Genomic DNA, 17,070 nt, shown 5'->3' with positions numbered 1-17,070 from the left:
TAGAGGGCACAATGCAGCTTTTTCAATTTAAAAAAATCCATTTTAGAGAGAAAAAATGGAGTTCAGGATAATGGGAGCAAGTGCCAGCCCTTCAGGGCCTTTGTGTGTGAGTGTGTGTGTGTTTTGGATTACGGAGATCACTTACACCTCCCCCAAGTTCTATGAGATGCCACCCCGTCTCCCACTTAGAAGGGAGTTTCCCAACCTGACACTTTCCGTGTGTGTTGGGCGATGGGTCCCATCGTCCCCTAGCCAGGTGACATGATAGAAGTTGTAGTCCAGTGACTCGGGAAGGCGCAATGTGGGCATCATAAGTTGCGTTACAAAGCCTGACCCAAAAGACTCGAGATTCTCCTCCTCTTCCTCCTCGCCCTAGGCACCGGGAAGACGTCCACTCTGATCAAGTATGCCGAAAAGTGGTCCAACCTCAAATTCCTCTACTTGGCGTTCAACAAGACCATTGCGGAGCAGGGGTTGCGTGCCTTCCCCCGGAACGTGACTTGCAAGACGGTCCACTCGTTGGCCTTTGCCGAAGTGGGCAGGAAGTAAGCTCCTGACTTTACTCCCTGTTTCCGAAGTATAGGGCCGAGGGCTGGTTTGTTATCCCTTCCTTCTCTCCCCTCCACCCGATTCTAGTTACCACGTTCAGCCAGAGGGATCGAAGAGCGTCCCGTCATCCCACGGAGGTGTAGGCAACCCATTTCCGCATTTAGAGCGTTAAGAGTGGGGTGGAGCCGGTCCAAGTTTTCTGACTTTGCCACCGTCTGGGACCTTCTAGACCCCCGAAAAGGCAGTAAAACCCAGAAGTGCTCAGAAATCAGGGTCTAAAAAAGGGACCCCTTATATCTGTTAGCGATCAGTTCCCTGCCCCTGCAGGTGCTGAAAAAGAATACTCTTTTGACAGCGAACACTATGCATAGCATGTCCTCTGGCTCTCTCTAGGGGGCCAGTTCTAGCGATTTCATTGTTAAAAATAGACGTTTGGGGTAGATTTTTCTTTTAATACAGTGGTGCCTCACTTAGCAAGGTTAATCCGTTCCGGAAAAACCCTCGCTGAGTGATTTCATCGCTATCTGGAAATGAAAAGCCCATAGGAACGTATTGAAACGGGTTTAATACGTTCCTATGGGCTTACAACTTACCTTTAAGCGAAAAATCTCTATTGCGGCGGCCATTTTGGGTGCCTCGTAAGTGAGGCAAAACAGCGGTCGCCATTTTGTTTTTGCAGTGGCCATTTTGGAACCGCCGATCAGCTGGGAAAAAATGGGGGCTTTGGGGGCAAAGCGATTTTTCGCCATAGGGGCCATTGCTAGACGATCCCTCCAGTGATGGCCCAAAACCCCTCGCTAAGCGGTTTCATCGCTCCACGGAGCGCTTGCTAAGTGGGGCACCACTGTATTTGTAAATGTTTTCAGATCATCTCTAACTGAATCAGCGGATAATCATCCTGTGGATAAGGAGGTGCTACTGTTTTTTTCTAGTGTAAAACTGTTGGGAGGCCTGTGGTCTATTTAAAAGATGAATCGGCACACCTTGAGGTTTTCAGGGGCACAAAAAAATTTCTTATCCTTGCTGGAGGACATAAATTTTTTTTTTTGGTATTTTTTATTTTTTATAAGGGATAACAAAAAGGAAAAGGGAATTGGGATTGATGAGGAAGAGGGGAGACAATAACATACTTTCATCCATTCTGTACCTATTGCCATATCAAGATTTTAAATTATTCTATTTACTCTTTTCTGCCTTCTAGATTCAGTTCTCCTTTCAGTATGTACTGTTCACAAGCTGCCTGTTGATTCTGTCCACTTGTTAAATAGATCCCATCTTTCTGTTGCCTTTTGCAAGGGATAGTCCTTCATGACTTCTGATAAAATGTCCATTTCGGCTATTTCTCTGGAGGACATAAATTTGTTGGGAGGGATCACATTAGCTTTTGCCTGACGAATTTCCGCTCTCTGATATCCTCCATGCCACAGACGGTAGGCAGACTGGGAAGCCTTGTTATTGTTTCACTGGCCAGAGAGAAGGTCAGTCCGTCTGGTTGATATTGGACCTGTTATTAAGCAGACCACGGAGCTGTATTTCCCCTGCATTCTTCCTCCGTGACGCCATGAGGAATAGATCTCCTGTTCTCGGCCAGACAAGGCCTGTTTTCATGTTTCCAAATGTGTTTATAAATCCCTTGATTGCTGTCAGGTTTCTCTCCTGACACCCGCGCCACCTGTTCGCCTCAGGCTTTCTGGTTGCAACTGATTATCCCCAGTGAAGCCCAGAAAAAAAACACACACTGGGAACTGGGCCTTTTCCGTGGTGGCTCCAAGGCTCTGGAAGGCTTTACCTGTATTAATGCACCAGGTTTCCTCTCTCCTTACCTTTAGAAAGCTCATAGAATTTGTTTTTTTTTTTTAAAGAGTCCCTTAAGAGCGTCCTGCCCTTTGGAAGGGGCTGGCTAATTTATTGTTCGATGTCATGTTTTTAAAAGTCATATACAGTGATGCCTCGCTTGACGAGGATAATTCGTTCCGTTCAAATCGCTGTTAAGCGAAATCCTCGTGAAGTGAAATTATAAAACCCATTGAAATGCATTGAAAACTGGTTCAATGTGTTCCAATGGGCTAAATACCTCAGCGTCCAGTGAAGATCATCCATAGGGCGGCCATTTTCCGGTGCATGTAAAGCGAGAATCCGTCCTAAAGCACAGCGGGGGGCCATTTTGCACAGCGGGCGGCCATTGTAGAGCCACCAATAAGCTGTTTTAAAATCGTCGTCTAGCGAAAAATCGGTTCCTGAAGCAGTTAAGTGAAGTAAGATAATCGTTAAGTGAATTTTCCCCATAGGAACATCATTTTGCAATCGCAATAGCGGTCACAAAAACTTCATCGTAAAGCGGTTTTGTCATTTAATGAGGCAATCGTTAAGTGAGGCATCACTGTATTCTACTTTTACAGCTGTCTTTTTTGTGGGGCCTGTTTGGTGTGTTGGTGGGTGCAGGGTGGGAGAGAATAAGATGTTATAGACCATCTGGGGATGGGGGTGGCTTGGCACTAAATCGGTGGTATATAAATGTATCCAGTGAATGAATGAATAAATAATACACAAAGATGCCTGTATCTGCAGGTGATCGGTTCCAAACCCCTTGTCCGTGGATGCTGAAAAACGTGGATGATAGTAAATGCTGTTTAATAGCAAATGCTATATATACTATGGTCTTTGGGCCCCTCTAGTGGTCAGATTTGATAATGACATGATGGAAATATATTTCTCTAGTTATGGTCTCTGGTTCCCTCTAGTGGCCAGTCCTGATAACGTCATCTTTAGAAATCTAGATTTGTAGGATTTTTCTTTTAATATTTTCAGACTGTAGATAAACGAATCAGCGGATACCGATCCCGCAGAGAATAGGGTCCTGCTGTGAATAATTAAATTAAAAAAATTACTGCTTTTTGTCTGTCTGTTTTCCCTGACACCCCATCCCCGTTTTTCAACCTCTTTCAGTTATAGACAAAAAGGCAAACTCAACTTAAGTTTGCTTTCTTCCTACTGGGTCAGTATGGCCCTCCAAAACCGGGAAGGGCAGTCGCTGTTCATAAGAGGCAAGACGGTCCTTCAGACGCTCAGCACCTTTTTTGCCTCTGCGGATGACGCCATCACTGAGGAGCACACGCCCCTCTGGTGTAAGAACACCAAAGGAGAACGAGTCCCTGTGGGGACGGAAGAGAAGAGGGTGAGTACCCGAGTGGGTGGGTTTAAACGGGGGCCGTTTCGGTCGGAAAGGCTTGAGAAAAGCAGGAGCCACAGAAGAACCTTATGGTTCCTCTAAAACTTACAGATTGATCTCAGGGTAAGCTTTGATTAGGGGACGTGGTGGCGCTGCAGGTTAAACTGCAGAAGCCTCTGGGCTGCAAGGTCAGAAGACCAGCCGTCGTAAGATCGAATCCATGCAACGGAGGGAGCTCCCGTCGCTTGTCCCAGCTCCTCCCCAACCTAGCAGTTCGAAAGCGTGTAAAAATGCGAGTCAATAAATAGGGACCACCTCAGTGGGAAGGTCACGGCGTTCCGTGTCTAGTCGCGCTGGCCACGTGACCACGGAAACAGTCTACGGACCAACGCTGGCTCTCTATGGCTTGGAAACGGAGTTGAGCACCGCGCCCTAGAGTCGGACACAACTGGACTAAAATATCAAAGGGAACCTTTGCCTTTACTTTTAAGCTTTGATTGATCACCATCCCCATCCTCAGACCTTCTTTACCTTGAAATAAATGTGAGGATCTTTAAAGGTGTGAAACCTCATTTCCTTTTCCTTTTTGTTATAGACGCTAGGTCAGTGAGTTAGGTCTCTGACTGCAGGGCCAGAGGTGGGGTGTTTAATTCACTGTGTCTCCTGGAGAGAAAAGCCAGCCTGGGTGGCCTTGGGCCAGCTGCACAATAGTCCCAGGGATTCCCCCCTCCCAGAAGAAGGGATGGGGTAAAACCACTTCTGAGTACTCTCTACCTGGAAAACCTGGAACACGGTCATCCTAAGTCAAAATTGGAGTTACAGCATGCAGATATTATTTAGCCAGCTGGATAGCTCAGTGGGTTAGGTCCTGGATTGCAGAACCAGAGGGTGGGGGGTTCGATTCCCCTCACGGTGCATCTCCAGAGAGAAGAGCCAGCCTGGGTAGCCTTGGGCCAGCTGCACACACAGTCCCAGGGCGCCCCTAGAGGAAGGGGATGGTAACACACCTCTGAATAGGCTCTACCTGAAACCCCCCGAAAAGGGGCCCCATAAGTCAGAACTAACTGAAGGGCAAAAGATGGTTGGAATGCAAAAACAAGCTAATGTGGCTACCTGTTTGGAAAAGAAATAGTTGATTTCAGCCTTAAAGTTTAAGGCCAAGTGTGCATTCTTGAATTTATTGTTATTATTATTGTTTCAAAGATCATTGTTGAAGAAGCAAGCTTATTATGGGACAATATGAAGAAGCTGACTGCAACCAGAGAGATGGCGTACAAGATGACCCATGATGGTAAGTGGCAAGGTTGTGTGTTTGTTAGAGAGAGTGTGTGTGTGAGAGTGTGTTTTTATGTGTGTATCTATTTTTAAAGTATTTTAAAACCCCTTTTCTGCCCACTAAGGTGCCCAAAGATGGCTGGATAGCTCAGTGAGTTAAATATCTGTCTGTGGAGCCAGAGGGTGAGGGTTCAATTCCCCCCCACGGTGCATCTCCAGAGAGAAGAGCCAGCCTGGGGGGCCTTGGGCCAGCTGCACACACAGTCCCAGGGATCCCCTCCCAGAAGAAGGGAATGGGGAACCCTTTTGGAGTTCTCTCTGCCTTGAACACCCTCCCAAAAAAGAGTCTTCATAAGTTGGAATTGACTTGATGACTCCCCCAAGTAATGTATACTAAAACATATATAAAATATGTGCTTAAAGATGGTTAAGAAAACCATTTTAAAAAAACACACCCCATATTCAGCAATTGGAACTGCAGCTCCCGGAAGCCTTCGCCACCTGCCGGGGTTTCTGGGAGTTGCAGTTCCAAGAACACTTGGTTGAGCCAAGGTTGGGAAGCCCTAGTCGAGAGGGTGTCGTAGCAGCATCTCTGGAGGAACTTGGGAATGGTCAGAAAAATTGGCAAGTGCGTTTGGGAACATCCAATCCTAGTTGGAAAAAAAAACACTTAGATTTTTGTTCGAATGCATTGTGCCTTTCTGTGCGTGCCTCCCTTCGGCAAAGAGTTTAAACATCTTGTTCTAGAGGAAAATCGCTCCTGGTCGACAGTATCAAGGCGTAGGTATATTCGCCGTTTTTGGGCACGGTAAAATAGCTTTGGGGATTCAAAGCAGAACTCAAAAGCTGCCAGCAATGGCCGTGCAGGGAGGAGAGCTCAGATTCCCACCTGTGGTTTAGCCCAGCCATCTCCAAAATTATGCCTTCCGGATGTATTATAGTTCAACTTAAAATCTGTCTCCCTTTGTGAGTTTTTGGGTTGGAATGCAGTAGAGAGGGTGGCCTTTTGAGAAGTCAGCTGGGCTATTTGTCTGTTGTCTTTTAAGCTTGATAGCATGAACCTATTCGGGGATGATAGGAAAGGATTGTACCACGGGAGGACCCCTGTATCTGCGGGGATCCATCCCAAGGGCCACCACTGTGGATGCCGAGAAACGCGGATGATAGCAAACACTATACCTAGTACGGTTTCTGTCTCCCTCTCTCGTGACCAGATCTGGTAAATTCATCATTCAAATTAGGTATTTCTAGGATTTTTCATTTCATGTTTTTAGACAGCGAGTGAGTGAATCAGTGGATACTGATTTTGTGGATAAGGGGAGTCCTACTGTATTTGTACTGATACATATTTTGCTGAGTAAAAAATGTTAAAAAATTAGAAAGACATGTTGTACTCCAAGGCCCATCATTTTGATCTAGCACCCATCTTCTGAAGCGAGGGGAATGCACTATGGGAGTTGTAGTTAGTGCAGAGATGTGCTTGACATCTGTCTCTCGTCATCGTTTTTGGTTTCAAACACTCCTTTAATCTCCTCTCTAGGGTATTTGAAGCTGTGGCAACTCCAGAAGCCTTCTCTTTCTGCCTACGACGCGATTTTTGTAGATGAAGCTCAAGACTGCACACCAGGTGAGTCATGGAAAAGGCTGGAGGGGGGGACGCTTAGGCCACCTGAAGCGAGCCGAAAGATGGCAAAGAGCTGCTTTAAATAGAATGTGATACAACTGCGCTAAAAAGAAGGGGTTGCGGCTTAGATCAGGACCGTCTCTGTCCCTGTAAAAAGGTTCCTTAATTGAAAAACGGGCCGAAAGGTTTAGCTCCTCTGAAAATAGTCAAAACTCTGTGTGAGCCTTAGGTCAATTGTTTCTGGGACAACACCCTCAAAATTCTTCCAGTCCAAAACAGTTGTACGGTAGGAACCCCCCCCCCCAAATATCTGTGAGGGATTGGTTCCAAACTGCCCCCCCCACAGAGGTTGAAAACTGCAGATAATAGCAAACGCTATACATAGCAGGGTTCAAAGGAAAAAATCCAGAAATTCATATTCTCGCTGTGTATGACCAGAGCTGAGCCCTTCAACTACAGTGGTACCTCGACTTACGAACTTAATCCGTATTGGAATGTGTTCGCAAGTCGAGAAGTTGGTAGGTTGAGGCACCATTTCCCATAGTAATGCATTGAAAACCGATTAATGCGTTCTGGGGGAAGAAAAAAATACAAAAAAAAATTTAAACTAAAATACTGCAAGTCCCACGCTGGGACTGCAAAAAATAAAATAAAATAAAAATTACAATTAAAAAAATAAAAACCAAAAAGACACAAATCCAAAAATAAACATTGGAGCAAGTCCCATGCTGGGACTGAAAAAACACACACACACACCAAAAACAAAACAACGAAGGACAGAAACATAACCCCCTCAGCTGAAACCCACCCTGTAAAAGCCACCCAGAACAGTTTAAAAAAAGAAAAAAGCAGCACTTACCAGTCTGAAACCTCCTGGGGGGTCCTCCACTGCCATGATCGGACCCCCAGGAGGCCTCCGGAGACCTCCTGGGGGTTCAATCACGGTGGCAGGGGACCCCCAGGAGGTCTCCGATCATAGCGGGGAAGCTGTGGGAGACCTCCCCGGGGACCCCTGCCGCCATCGGAGACCTCCTGGGGGTCCCTTTTCCTACCTGTAGGGGTGAAAGAGCAGCCTCTTCGCCACCAATGGTTTGAATGGAACAAAAAAAAAAGGCAGGGGAAATTAGAATTTCCCGCCCTTTTCCCCTGCCTTTTTTTCATTTGTGGGTCGAGGCTCCGTTTGCAAGTCGATACAAATTTTTGCGAACGGAACCGTTCGTAAGTCGAAATGTTCGTAGGTAGGGTCGTTCGTAAGTCGAGGTTTGACTGTACAAGAAGGTTCTGCGGCTCCCTCTAGTGCTCAGTTCTGGGAAATACATTTTGAAAATAGGTCTTTCCCCCCTTTTTTCTCTTTTCATATTTTTAATATTTCCAGACAATGGATAAATGAAATGGTGGACAACGATCCCACAGATATGGGGTGTGTGTCTTACTGTACTCCCGAAAAGAAACTTGTCCATATGGTCCTCTTGTTTAAATTCCTCGTATTGTTTCAGTGGGGACACGGTGCGCTGTACTGCCGTGGTTCCCAACCTTGGGTCACTCCGGGGTTCTTGAACTACAACTCCCAGAAATCCTGGCCAGCACAACGAGGGGTGAAGGCTTCTGGGAGTTGTAGTCCAAGAACATCTGGGTGACTTAAGGTTGGAAACCCCCTGCTGTGGTGGGAAAAGTATAGAACCCGGGAGAGCTGGGTTCGAATTGCAACTTGGCCATGATGCTCTGGGGACTGGCCGTGGGAAAATGACTCTTCCAGTATCTCATCCCTCAAAAAGAATGTTGATACAGTATATGCAAGAAGCCATTTGACAGGAGATCACAACCACGCAACCTGTTTTAGTGAACACACATCCTAGAAATTGTATTTTCGAAGGCTTTCACGGCCGGGATCCTAGAAATTGTTGTTTTGAAGTAGAAAGCTGGTCACCTTGCTTCTTTTTGCGGGGCGGGGGGAGGTGTGGAGCTCCGTTTTTGGAAGAAATCTGTTCTCTGCTTCCTGATTTAATAAACAGCATCTTCAGTGGGAAAAAATTTACAAAATGATCTCCACTGAAAACCAGGCGAGATTGGAATACAGTAGATATGGGGGGGGGACAGGTTTCAACCCCCCACCCCACCCCGCGGATGCTGAAAAAAGTGAATTACAGTGGTGCCTCGCTTAACGAGCGCACCGTTTAACGACTGATCCGCATAGCAACGTGTTTTTTGTGATCACTAATGCGATCGCATTGCGATGTTTTAGGTGGCAAAACGTCACATTGCGATGATTGGTAAGCGTTTCGCTTACCGATCTTCGCATTGCGATGTTTAGAAAAGAGCTGATCGGCAGTTCCAAAATGGCCACCGGTGCAGAAAATGGCCGCCCGCAGCGTTTTCGCGCCCTGCCCTCGCTTACCGAGGCGGCGAACATGGCGGCCGGATGGGGAATCTTCGCTTACCGGTGAGTTTTCCCCCCATAGGAACGCATTAAACGGAGTTTAATGCGTTCCTATGGGGTTTTACGTTCAGTATAGCGATGTTTCCGGATAGCGACGTTAATCCTGGAACGGATTAATGTTGCTATGCGGGGCACCACTGTATAGCGAATGCTATTTTAATAGCAGAATCCATATATATCACGGTCTCCGTTGCCCTCTAGTGACTAGATCTGGTAAAATCATCTTTGAAAATACTGTAATTTTTTTTAGACTGTGGATAAATGCATCAATGAATACTGATCCTGTGGATAATGGGGTCCTACAGTACATGTTGTCTTGTCAGGACGGTTAGCTTTGGGATTCTTGCAAAGGCAAAGTTCTGGTCTTTTATTCCCAACGTCTCATTCCTCTTTCTCTAGCAATTATGGACATTGTCCTCTCCCAACCGTGTGGCGTGATCTTGGTAGGCGACCCACACCAGCAGATCTACACTTTCCGGGGTGCTGTCAATGCCTTATCCGAAGTGCCTCATACCCACATTTTCTACCTTACCCAGGTGAGTCCGGGCATCCGCCTTCCTTTTAGACCAGGTGAGATCCTTCGGTCCTCTTTAAGGAGAACACCGGGGTAAAAAAATATTTCAAATAAACAAACAAAAATACTAGGCAGGTAGGTGCAATGCCGAGTTGATAGATATGAGATCCCAGAAGGAAGACTTGAATCTTCGCTTTCCTTTGTTTGAATTTGGAGCAGAACTTGGGGGGAAAAAAAATCTTTTTTCAGGGGACTCTTAGCAGCCCTTTAAAAAGCCACTTTTTCCAAGATCTGCAGCTGGCTTTCCCTTTTTCTGATTCTCCTTTTGAAATCTTGCCCTTGTGTTTCCCCTTCCTTCATTTCTTCAGAGTTTCCGATTCGGACCTGAAATCGCTTACGTCGGTGCCACCATCCTGGACGTCTGTAAAAAAGTCCGGAACAAGACATTAGTGGGCAGTAACCAGGAGGGTGAGAAGCTAAAAAAAAATCTATAGCATTCCCGTGACTTTTCTGAGCCTTCTTTCTGTCTTTATGTAATGCAGGGCTTTCTCTTGATTTTGTCTTCGTTTCCTTTTTTTTTTTTTTTTGGACAGGCGACGTCACTGGGGTTGGCGTGACAGGGAAGGTGGCTCGCTTGTCCAGGAATAACCAGACGGTCTTTGAGGATGCGGTCAGTGTTACAAACGAAGAGGTGCCAGTTAAAATCCACATTCTTGGGGTAAGTATGATGTGCAGCCAAGGAGGGTGGAGAAATAACCTGATCAGGTGAAATAAATTGGCTTTTTGGCCCCTTGATTCTGGTTTTGACAACTAGGCATGTGTCTGCATTATGCCGTTCCTGCAGTTTGCAACTACTCATAGGGAATTATCTTGTTTTTCTGTTTATCTTCTTTCTTTTCCATCCTGTCTCTCTCCCAAAAAAAAGGGACCCAATGTGGCTTACACAGGGCTGGGAACACAAAATTTTAAAATACAGTAGAACCCCCTATTCATGGGGGATTAGTTCTGTGCCCAAGCGGATGCTGAAAACCATGGATAATAGCGAACACAATGCATCGCATGGTAAAAGAAAAGAAAAGAAATCCAGAGAAAAGGATTTCTCCCCGGTTCCCTCACTTTGACAGCCATATAAAGAGTTAAGCAATTTTCCTGGGCCTCTCGGCGAAAGACTTCTGGTCCAGCCTGATTCGCTAATGCTGACGAATCATCCTTGACTCCACATTGTTCACTGTCCATGCTGTTATGTTAATTATTTTGTAGCATTGTGGCAGTCTGTGACATGAAGGACAAGTAACTTGTATTTTGCGATGTTGCATAATGAAACACGGCCGAATCCGCCATCCTGCCACGATGACCGATTTGGCAGTAAGTCAAAGCAAAGCCAGTCCACTATCCATGCGGTTATCTTGATCCTGCTTAGAAAGTCCAGCAGTGCAACTGGGTGCAAGATCCCTCCGTCGATGGCACAGAATTCTTCAGCGGAGCCGAGAAGTCTCTTAATGTCTTCTGTTTTTTTAGGGGCTTACTGCCTTTGGCCTGGAGAAGATACATGACGTCTGGAAGCTGCTCCACCCGGAAGGTGAGCCTCCTGCGCAGTCCGAGAACATCTGGGGACCCCAGGTTGGGAACGATCCGTTGAGCCGTCCGTAAATGGCCTCTTCTTCCCTCTTTGTTTTTCCGGACACTGTTGAGAGGAAGAGGGCTCTGGACTCTAGGTTGGCCGTTTCGGGCGCAGCCCCGTGTGGCTTCCCGCATTTTGTTCTGCCTTTGCTTTATCCCCCTCTGTGTGTGTGTGTTTGTGTTCTCAGAAAACCTGGAGGTGCAGGATCCCTTTTTCAGGAGGTGGGTCAAGAAGGGCTTCGGACGCCTCAAAGATTACGCCGTGAAGGCGGAAGACAAGCAGCTGGAGATGAAGATCGCGATTGTGGAGAAATACCGAGACCGCATTCCAGAGTTGGTGGAAAGGATCTCTCGGCACCACGTGCCTGGACAAGAGATGGCAGGCAAGGAAAATCGGGGCTCTGACTTGACCGGGAGGAAGAAAGGGGATCGGCGGTGTAACGGTGGAAGCATTGAGAGGACAGCTGGCCTTTCCAAGCTGCTTCTGGGCCATTTCCAACTCCAGAATTCTAGGACCATCTAGTTTTTTTTTTTACCTAGTCTATTGATTGGTCTGGAATTTCCATCCGTTTTTATCTTTTTTTTCATCCTGCGTTGATTTTCGTGGCTTGAGGGGTGAGGTGGGGAGGTTAGGGTTGGAGGGATGATGGATGATGAGATAGGTGGATAAATAGGTAGATGGGGAGGGAAATAATAGACATTTTAGATTTCGTCTCCTGGGACACGCAGCTGCTTCTGCTAACTAGGGAAGTAACTGTCAACTCACTGGGCTGTTCCCATAATTTGTGGAGTCAACGTCTGTCAGTCTCTTTACACCACTCTGCAAACACACCCCCTACAGTATTCTGTTTTGTGTGCTGCAGATTGCATCCTGGGTACTGTGCATAAGGCCAAGGGGCTGGAATTCGACACTGTCCAAGTCGCCGATGACTTCGTGAACGTCCCGTTTGCTCGGCACAACCTCAGAAGGCTGTCTGTCTTCCGGACGGGTGAGCCAGACCCCCCCCCCGCCTTACCCGGACCCCTTTACTCCTTCCTGCAGCCGGCATTGCATGGGGCTTAAGCTGGGCTTGGTAGCTTGGGTGGGGTGGGGATCCTGATCCATTCAGAGAGTGCCAGCGTCACCTGCAGCTCCCGAGAAGGTGCTTCGCTCTGCTTTGGCGCCGGGAAGAGCAGTATGGAGAACATGTTCCTCATGCTGGCAGGAGTCTGAGAAACGCAGCAAAAAAAAAAAAGAGAGAGAGAGAGGTTAAAGGATCTTCCCATCCCGTTTCCAACTAGGATCAGACCTTGGAGAAGTCCCTTCCCCCCCCCCCCCCAGCTTCCCGTCCTTCAGAGTTGAAATGTTTGGTCTCAGACTTACGGCAAACCCTGGTTTGTTGGTTTTATCTGAACCAAGGAACTGTGGCTTCTTCAAACGAGGTTTGCAAACTACCGTTTCCATTGTGGACCGAATACCCGTACAGACCTTAGATGGGCTTGGGGCCAATGTATATCCCACCAAACCACGTAAAAACAATTTTCCAAGTTATATAGCCTCTCCTTCGTAGATCACAAAATCTGCAGCAATGACCGTAGAGCTAATGGGTTTCCACATTCCTGTGCAGACAGAGGGGCTTTAATGGGAGTTACATGAACATCCAAAGTGTCAGGTGAAAATGTCCCTGGATTGTGTCCAGGGAAGCTTACAGCCATTCCTTGGGTTGCTGGTTTGCCCTTGAGGCTGTTTTAAGACCGAGGCTCATGGCTTCTCACTGGGAACGTCAGAGGAATTAAACAGAAACTTAGACAGCAGATCTCCTTTGATTTGGATCCCTGCCTCGAGCAGAGGGTTAGACTAGATGGCCTTAGAGGCCCCTTCCAACGTCACGGTTCTACAATGATTCTAGGAACATGCTGACAAAGATGGAAGCCCGCAGAAGAGAAGAGTCGGAAGCGGTCATCCGCTTTCTGAGCGGTCTCCTCCCTTCTCATCTTAGTTTCCCTCCTTCTCTAGAAAGGGTCCCGGAGGATGAATGGAACTTGTTGTATGTCGCCGTCACCCGGGCCAAGAGGCGTCTCATCATGCCCAAAGGTCTAACCCATCTCTTGACGTTGGCTGGGGTGAGTCGGCCGAATGGCCTCTTCTTGCGTCAACCTTGCGAGTGTCTTCCGAAAGGACCTGTCATGAACAGCCCTTCTCGAGTCCTGCGGAGTTAACAAAATGCAGCTCCCATGTTTTTTTGGTTTTTTTTTTTTTTTACAGTCCTGCATGTTGCCATTAGTAGGTTGGACTGGGAGGGAGATGGCTGAGCTAGGCTGGCTGTCAATCTGTCTGGCCCTGGCCAATCCCCTGTTCCTTCCTGCCTCTGATTCAAAGAGAGCCCTGCCTCTCTGCTTTTTTCCCCTCTCTGGAGGCAGTGAGCCTGGGGAGGCCTGTTGCTCAAAGCGGTCATGTTTTTGTAGGGCTTGTCTGCTGTTGGGTCTGTGCAGCTGTAAGTAAATGAAACATTCTTATGGTTTCTCCGACTAAAATCTCAGAGCGAATTACTGAAACTGCTAATGAGGAAAGGGGTGGACTGCTCTGGGGAACGTGAAGCTGATTCTACACTGTGAACCCCTGCACTTCTGCTGTGCAGCGAGAGAAATTGTATTGGAAGTTCAAAACACTGCAATATTCACAGCCCTGGCCACACTACTGGGGGAAAAATCACATTTATGTGACTTTCCCTCCAAAGAGCTTATTTATTAGATTATATATCTAATTTATTAGATTTATATACGGTTTACCATATTTTTCAGTGTATAAGACACCCTGATGTATAAGACGACCCCCCACTTTTCTAACCCCAAATTAGAAAATTTGATGGCTGCTTTGCCCGCCACTTCCTAAGCCCTGCGGGGCTTAGCAAAAGGAGGGGGGAAACAGCGAACAAAGCAATCCTGCAGCTCTTTGATCCCTGCTTTCCCCCTCCTTTTTGTTCTCTCCTCAGCTTACTTCTGTGTATAAGACTACCATCAATTTTTAGTCTAAAGATTTTAGACAAAAGTATTGTCTTATACATGGAAAAATACGGTAAATGCTGTACATAGGAATGTCTCTGGCTCCCTCTAGTGGCCTGTTCTGGTAATGTCATCATTAAAATACATATTTTTGGGGGGGCTATTTCTTTTAATAGTTCCAGACTGCGGATAAGTAGATCAGCAGATAGTGATCCTGTGGATAATGACACCCTACTCTCTCTCTCTCTCTCTATATATATATATATATAGACAGACAGACAGACAGACAGATAGATAGATAGTCAGTCAGTCCCAGGTTTTCCAACTGCTAATTGCTTTCACCTGCAGCCTTTACTTTTTGTCTTCTGAATCTTGGTTTATATTCCTAATGCCATTTGGGTACAGCCTTCTCTCGCTGCAAACGGACCCCATGTAGTTTATGGCATTAAGCGGTCAAGGAAGCCCACCTTTTTTTTTCTTCCTCTCTAGGAATATTATTTGCAACCTGAGCTAACAAGCAAGGTCTGTGCAGATGTGCCGGTCCAGTGCTCGGTGCGCGGCTGCTGTAACTCCATTCCGACCGAATCCTTCTTAACCATGAAGAAAAAGCCTTTTGTTTATGTAGGTATCCCTTTTGCTAAACCGAGCAGCGAAGCTTTGTACAGATACAACTTGATGTTTATTTTTCCCCTTTCATCCCTTCCTCTGTGGTTTGTGTCTCTGTAAAACCATTTCTAGTTCTGTTTAAAATATTGTCTGGAAAGCGTTGTTTCCCTTATGGTAGAGAATAACTGGTTTGTTCAGAAACTTTGTTTTCTTATTTTAGGGTCTGTTTTAGGATGGTTATCCATTGGGGATACTCACACTCGGTGAAGTTTATTCTGCTGCTTCCGTTATAATATAATATATATATATATATTAAGGCTGTATGAAGTGCTGTGGCACTACCTGGTGGCAGAACATAAGTATTACACCAGCACTAGATTCGCAATATCAGTGAGCAGCTACAGTGGTACCTCGCTAGACGATGATCGCGCTGTACAATGAATCCACAGGACTGTGACTTTTCCGATTGCTATAGCAATCGCAAAACGATGTTTCCTTTGGGGGATTTTCGTTTGACGACAATTAGGTCTGTGCTTTGTGAACTGTTTGTTCGCAAGACGACAATGTTTTCTGGCTCCGCAAAATGGCTGCCCTGTGTTTTCCGGACCCATGCTTCGCAGGGCAGCCATGTTAACAGCTGGTCAGTGCTTGGAAAATGGCTTCCCCTATGGGCGATCTTTACTGGACGACGAGGTAGTTTCCCCATTGGAACACATTAAATGGATTTCAATGCATTCCAATGGGGAAACTGTTTTCACTGGACGATGTTTTCGCTTAACAGCGATTTCAGGGGAAAGGATTGTTGTCGTGGTGCGGGGCACCACTGTATTTTGAATTCCGGATAACAATTGTGCATAGCGTCTGTTTTGGAAGATTATATGCAAACTGAAGCAACAAATATTAGGAAGAGAAAAAAAAAGATCATGTAAACCATAGTTCTCCACCTTGGAGCCCTGGATGTTCTTGGACTACAACTCCCAGAAGCCTTCACCACCAGCTACGCTGGCCAAGATTTCTGGGAATTGTAGGCCAAGAACTTCTGGGGACCCCAGGTGGGAAACCCCAGACACAGACTCAACTATGCCAGCCATGTCTTGCCTCCTCGTTGCAAGATGTTCAGGCTCTGACTCTGGTGACCCTCCGGCAGAAATACATTCTCAGCTTGAGGCAGAACCTGGAGGCGTTATTGCCGTTCCTTGTGGCTGGTTCCAGGATTCCCAATGGCAAAGGGCGTGACGGTTCCCAACCTGAGGTCCTCAGATGTTTTGTGGACTGCAGCTCCCAGAAGCCTTAACCCCTCCAGCTGTGCTGGTCAGGATTTCTGGGAGTTGCAGTTCAGTAAGATCTGGGGACCCCGGGCTGGGAAGCTCAGCTGTAAGAGAGCAACGTCCGCTGGAAGAGACGGGCATGAAGACGACTCATGAATCCCGCCTGCTTTCCATCTCGGTGGGTTAGGCCTCTGGCTGCAGAGCCAGAGGTTGCGAGTTCGATTCTCCCCACGGCCTCCTTGACAGGGGCTGGAGTGGATGATCCTTAGGGGTCCCTTCCAGCTCTGCCATTCTAAGAGGATGATGATGATTCATTGAGCTGTTGGCTGTGTGGGCTTAGATGTGATCCCGCCACTTAGAGAAAAAGGAAATGACTTTTCAGGATGGCAACTGGTGGAGTTTTCTTGCAGTCCCGTAAGAGAACCCTTCCCGAGCTGCAGAGGGGGAGGGTTCGTGGGAAGGTTTCCCTGCAAACGTCACGGTTTCTTCTCCGTCTTTTTCTGCCAGAGCGACGGCACCCGAGGCTCGGAGGGATTCCTTTGCCACGCCTGCGTGGAACAGCGCCTGGGCCCCCTGGTCGGCCTGACCGCCTCCCCTGAGGTGGTGCAAGGCATGGATTACGCCGAAGAAGCCCTGGACTTCCCACAGGTGGTCCTGTTCCTCCTTGAGCATTTTTGACTGGGGAGGAGGAGGCTGGGGTCTCTCTCCCCCGGCCCCCGCTTGCCCCCACCTCTGAAAAATGAGAGAAGTGCAACCGAGAGACTCAGGGAGCTAAGAGGGCATTGAGGCAGAAGAGCCACATACTAGGGAGCGGTGATCCGTCCTTGAGGAGAACGAGGAGAAGGCAGTCTTTACAAATACGAGGGGCTGGTGGTCTTTGTAGACCTTCCGGGAAAAGGAGAGGCGATTTTGGCCTCCGTCTCTCATGGAGTTCTCAGAGAGAAGCAGCTCCTGACGGTTCTTCTCTGCCAAGAGTCGGACATCCGTTTAGGGTGGCTTGAAGGGAATCTCCCTCCCCCAACGTCC

The 17,070-nt window shown here is 47.3% G+C and overlaps 1 protein-coding gene across 4 annotated transcripts in view; it reads left to right on the top strand.

Moving 5' to 3' along the window:
* FBH1 (F-box DNA helicase 1) overlaps positions 1 to 16,862 on the top strand; it is a 31,372-nt gene extending 14,510 nt beyond the window's left edge. For all 4 annotated transcript variants that reach the window (XM_073002454.2, XM_073002453.2, XM_073002452.2 and 1 more), the window contains exons 9-21: positions 377 to 545; positions 3,496 to 3,724; positions 4,922 to 5,009; positions 6,534 to 6,620; positions 9,454 to 9,590; positions 9,937 to 10,036; positions 10,162 to 10,286; positions 11,087 to 11,147; positions 11,377 to 11,571; positions 12,052 to 12,177; positions 13,185 to 13,291; positions 14,660 to 14,791; positions 16,552 to 16,862. In XM_073002454.2, coding sequence (XP_072858555.2) covers positions 377 to 545; positions 3,496 to 3,724; positions 4,922 to 5,009; positions 6,534 to 6,620; positions 9,454 to 9,590; positions 9,937 to 10,036; positions 10,162 to 10,286; positions 11,087 to 11,147; positions 11,377 to 11,571; positions 12,052 to 12,177; positions 13,185 to 13,291; positions 14,660 to 14,791; positions 16,552 to 16,722 — 1,727 coding nt within the window. In that variant the 3' untranslated portion in view covers positions 16,723 to 16,862. The remainder of the gene's footprint in view (positions 1 to 376; positions 546 to 3,495; positions 3,725 to 4,921; positions 5,010 to 6,533; positions 6,621 to 9,453; positions 9,591 to 9,936; positions 10,037 to 10,161; positions 10,287 to 11,086; positions 11,148 to 11,376; positions 11,572 to 12,051; positions 12,178 to 13,184; positions 13,292 to 14,659; positions 14,792 to 16,551) is intronic.
* Positions 16,863 to 17,070: the final 208 nt, after the last annotated feature.

The sequence above is a fragment of the Pogona vitticeps genome, chromosome 5 (assembly GCF_051106095.1).
Source record: "Pogona vitticeps strain Pit_001003342236 chromosome 5, PviZW2.1, whole genome shotgun sequence".
Lineage (NCBI taxonomy): Eukaryota > Metazoa > Chordata > Lepidosauria > Squamata > Agamidae > Pogona > Pogona vitticeps.
Note: the sequence above shows the minus strand (reverse complement) of the source record. Positions and strands in the feature narration are given on the sequence as shown.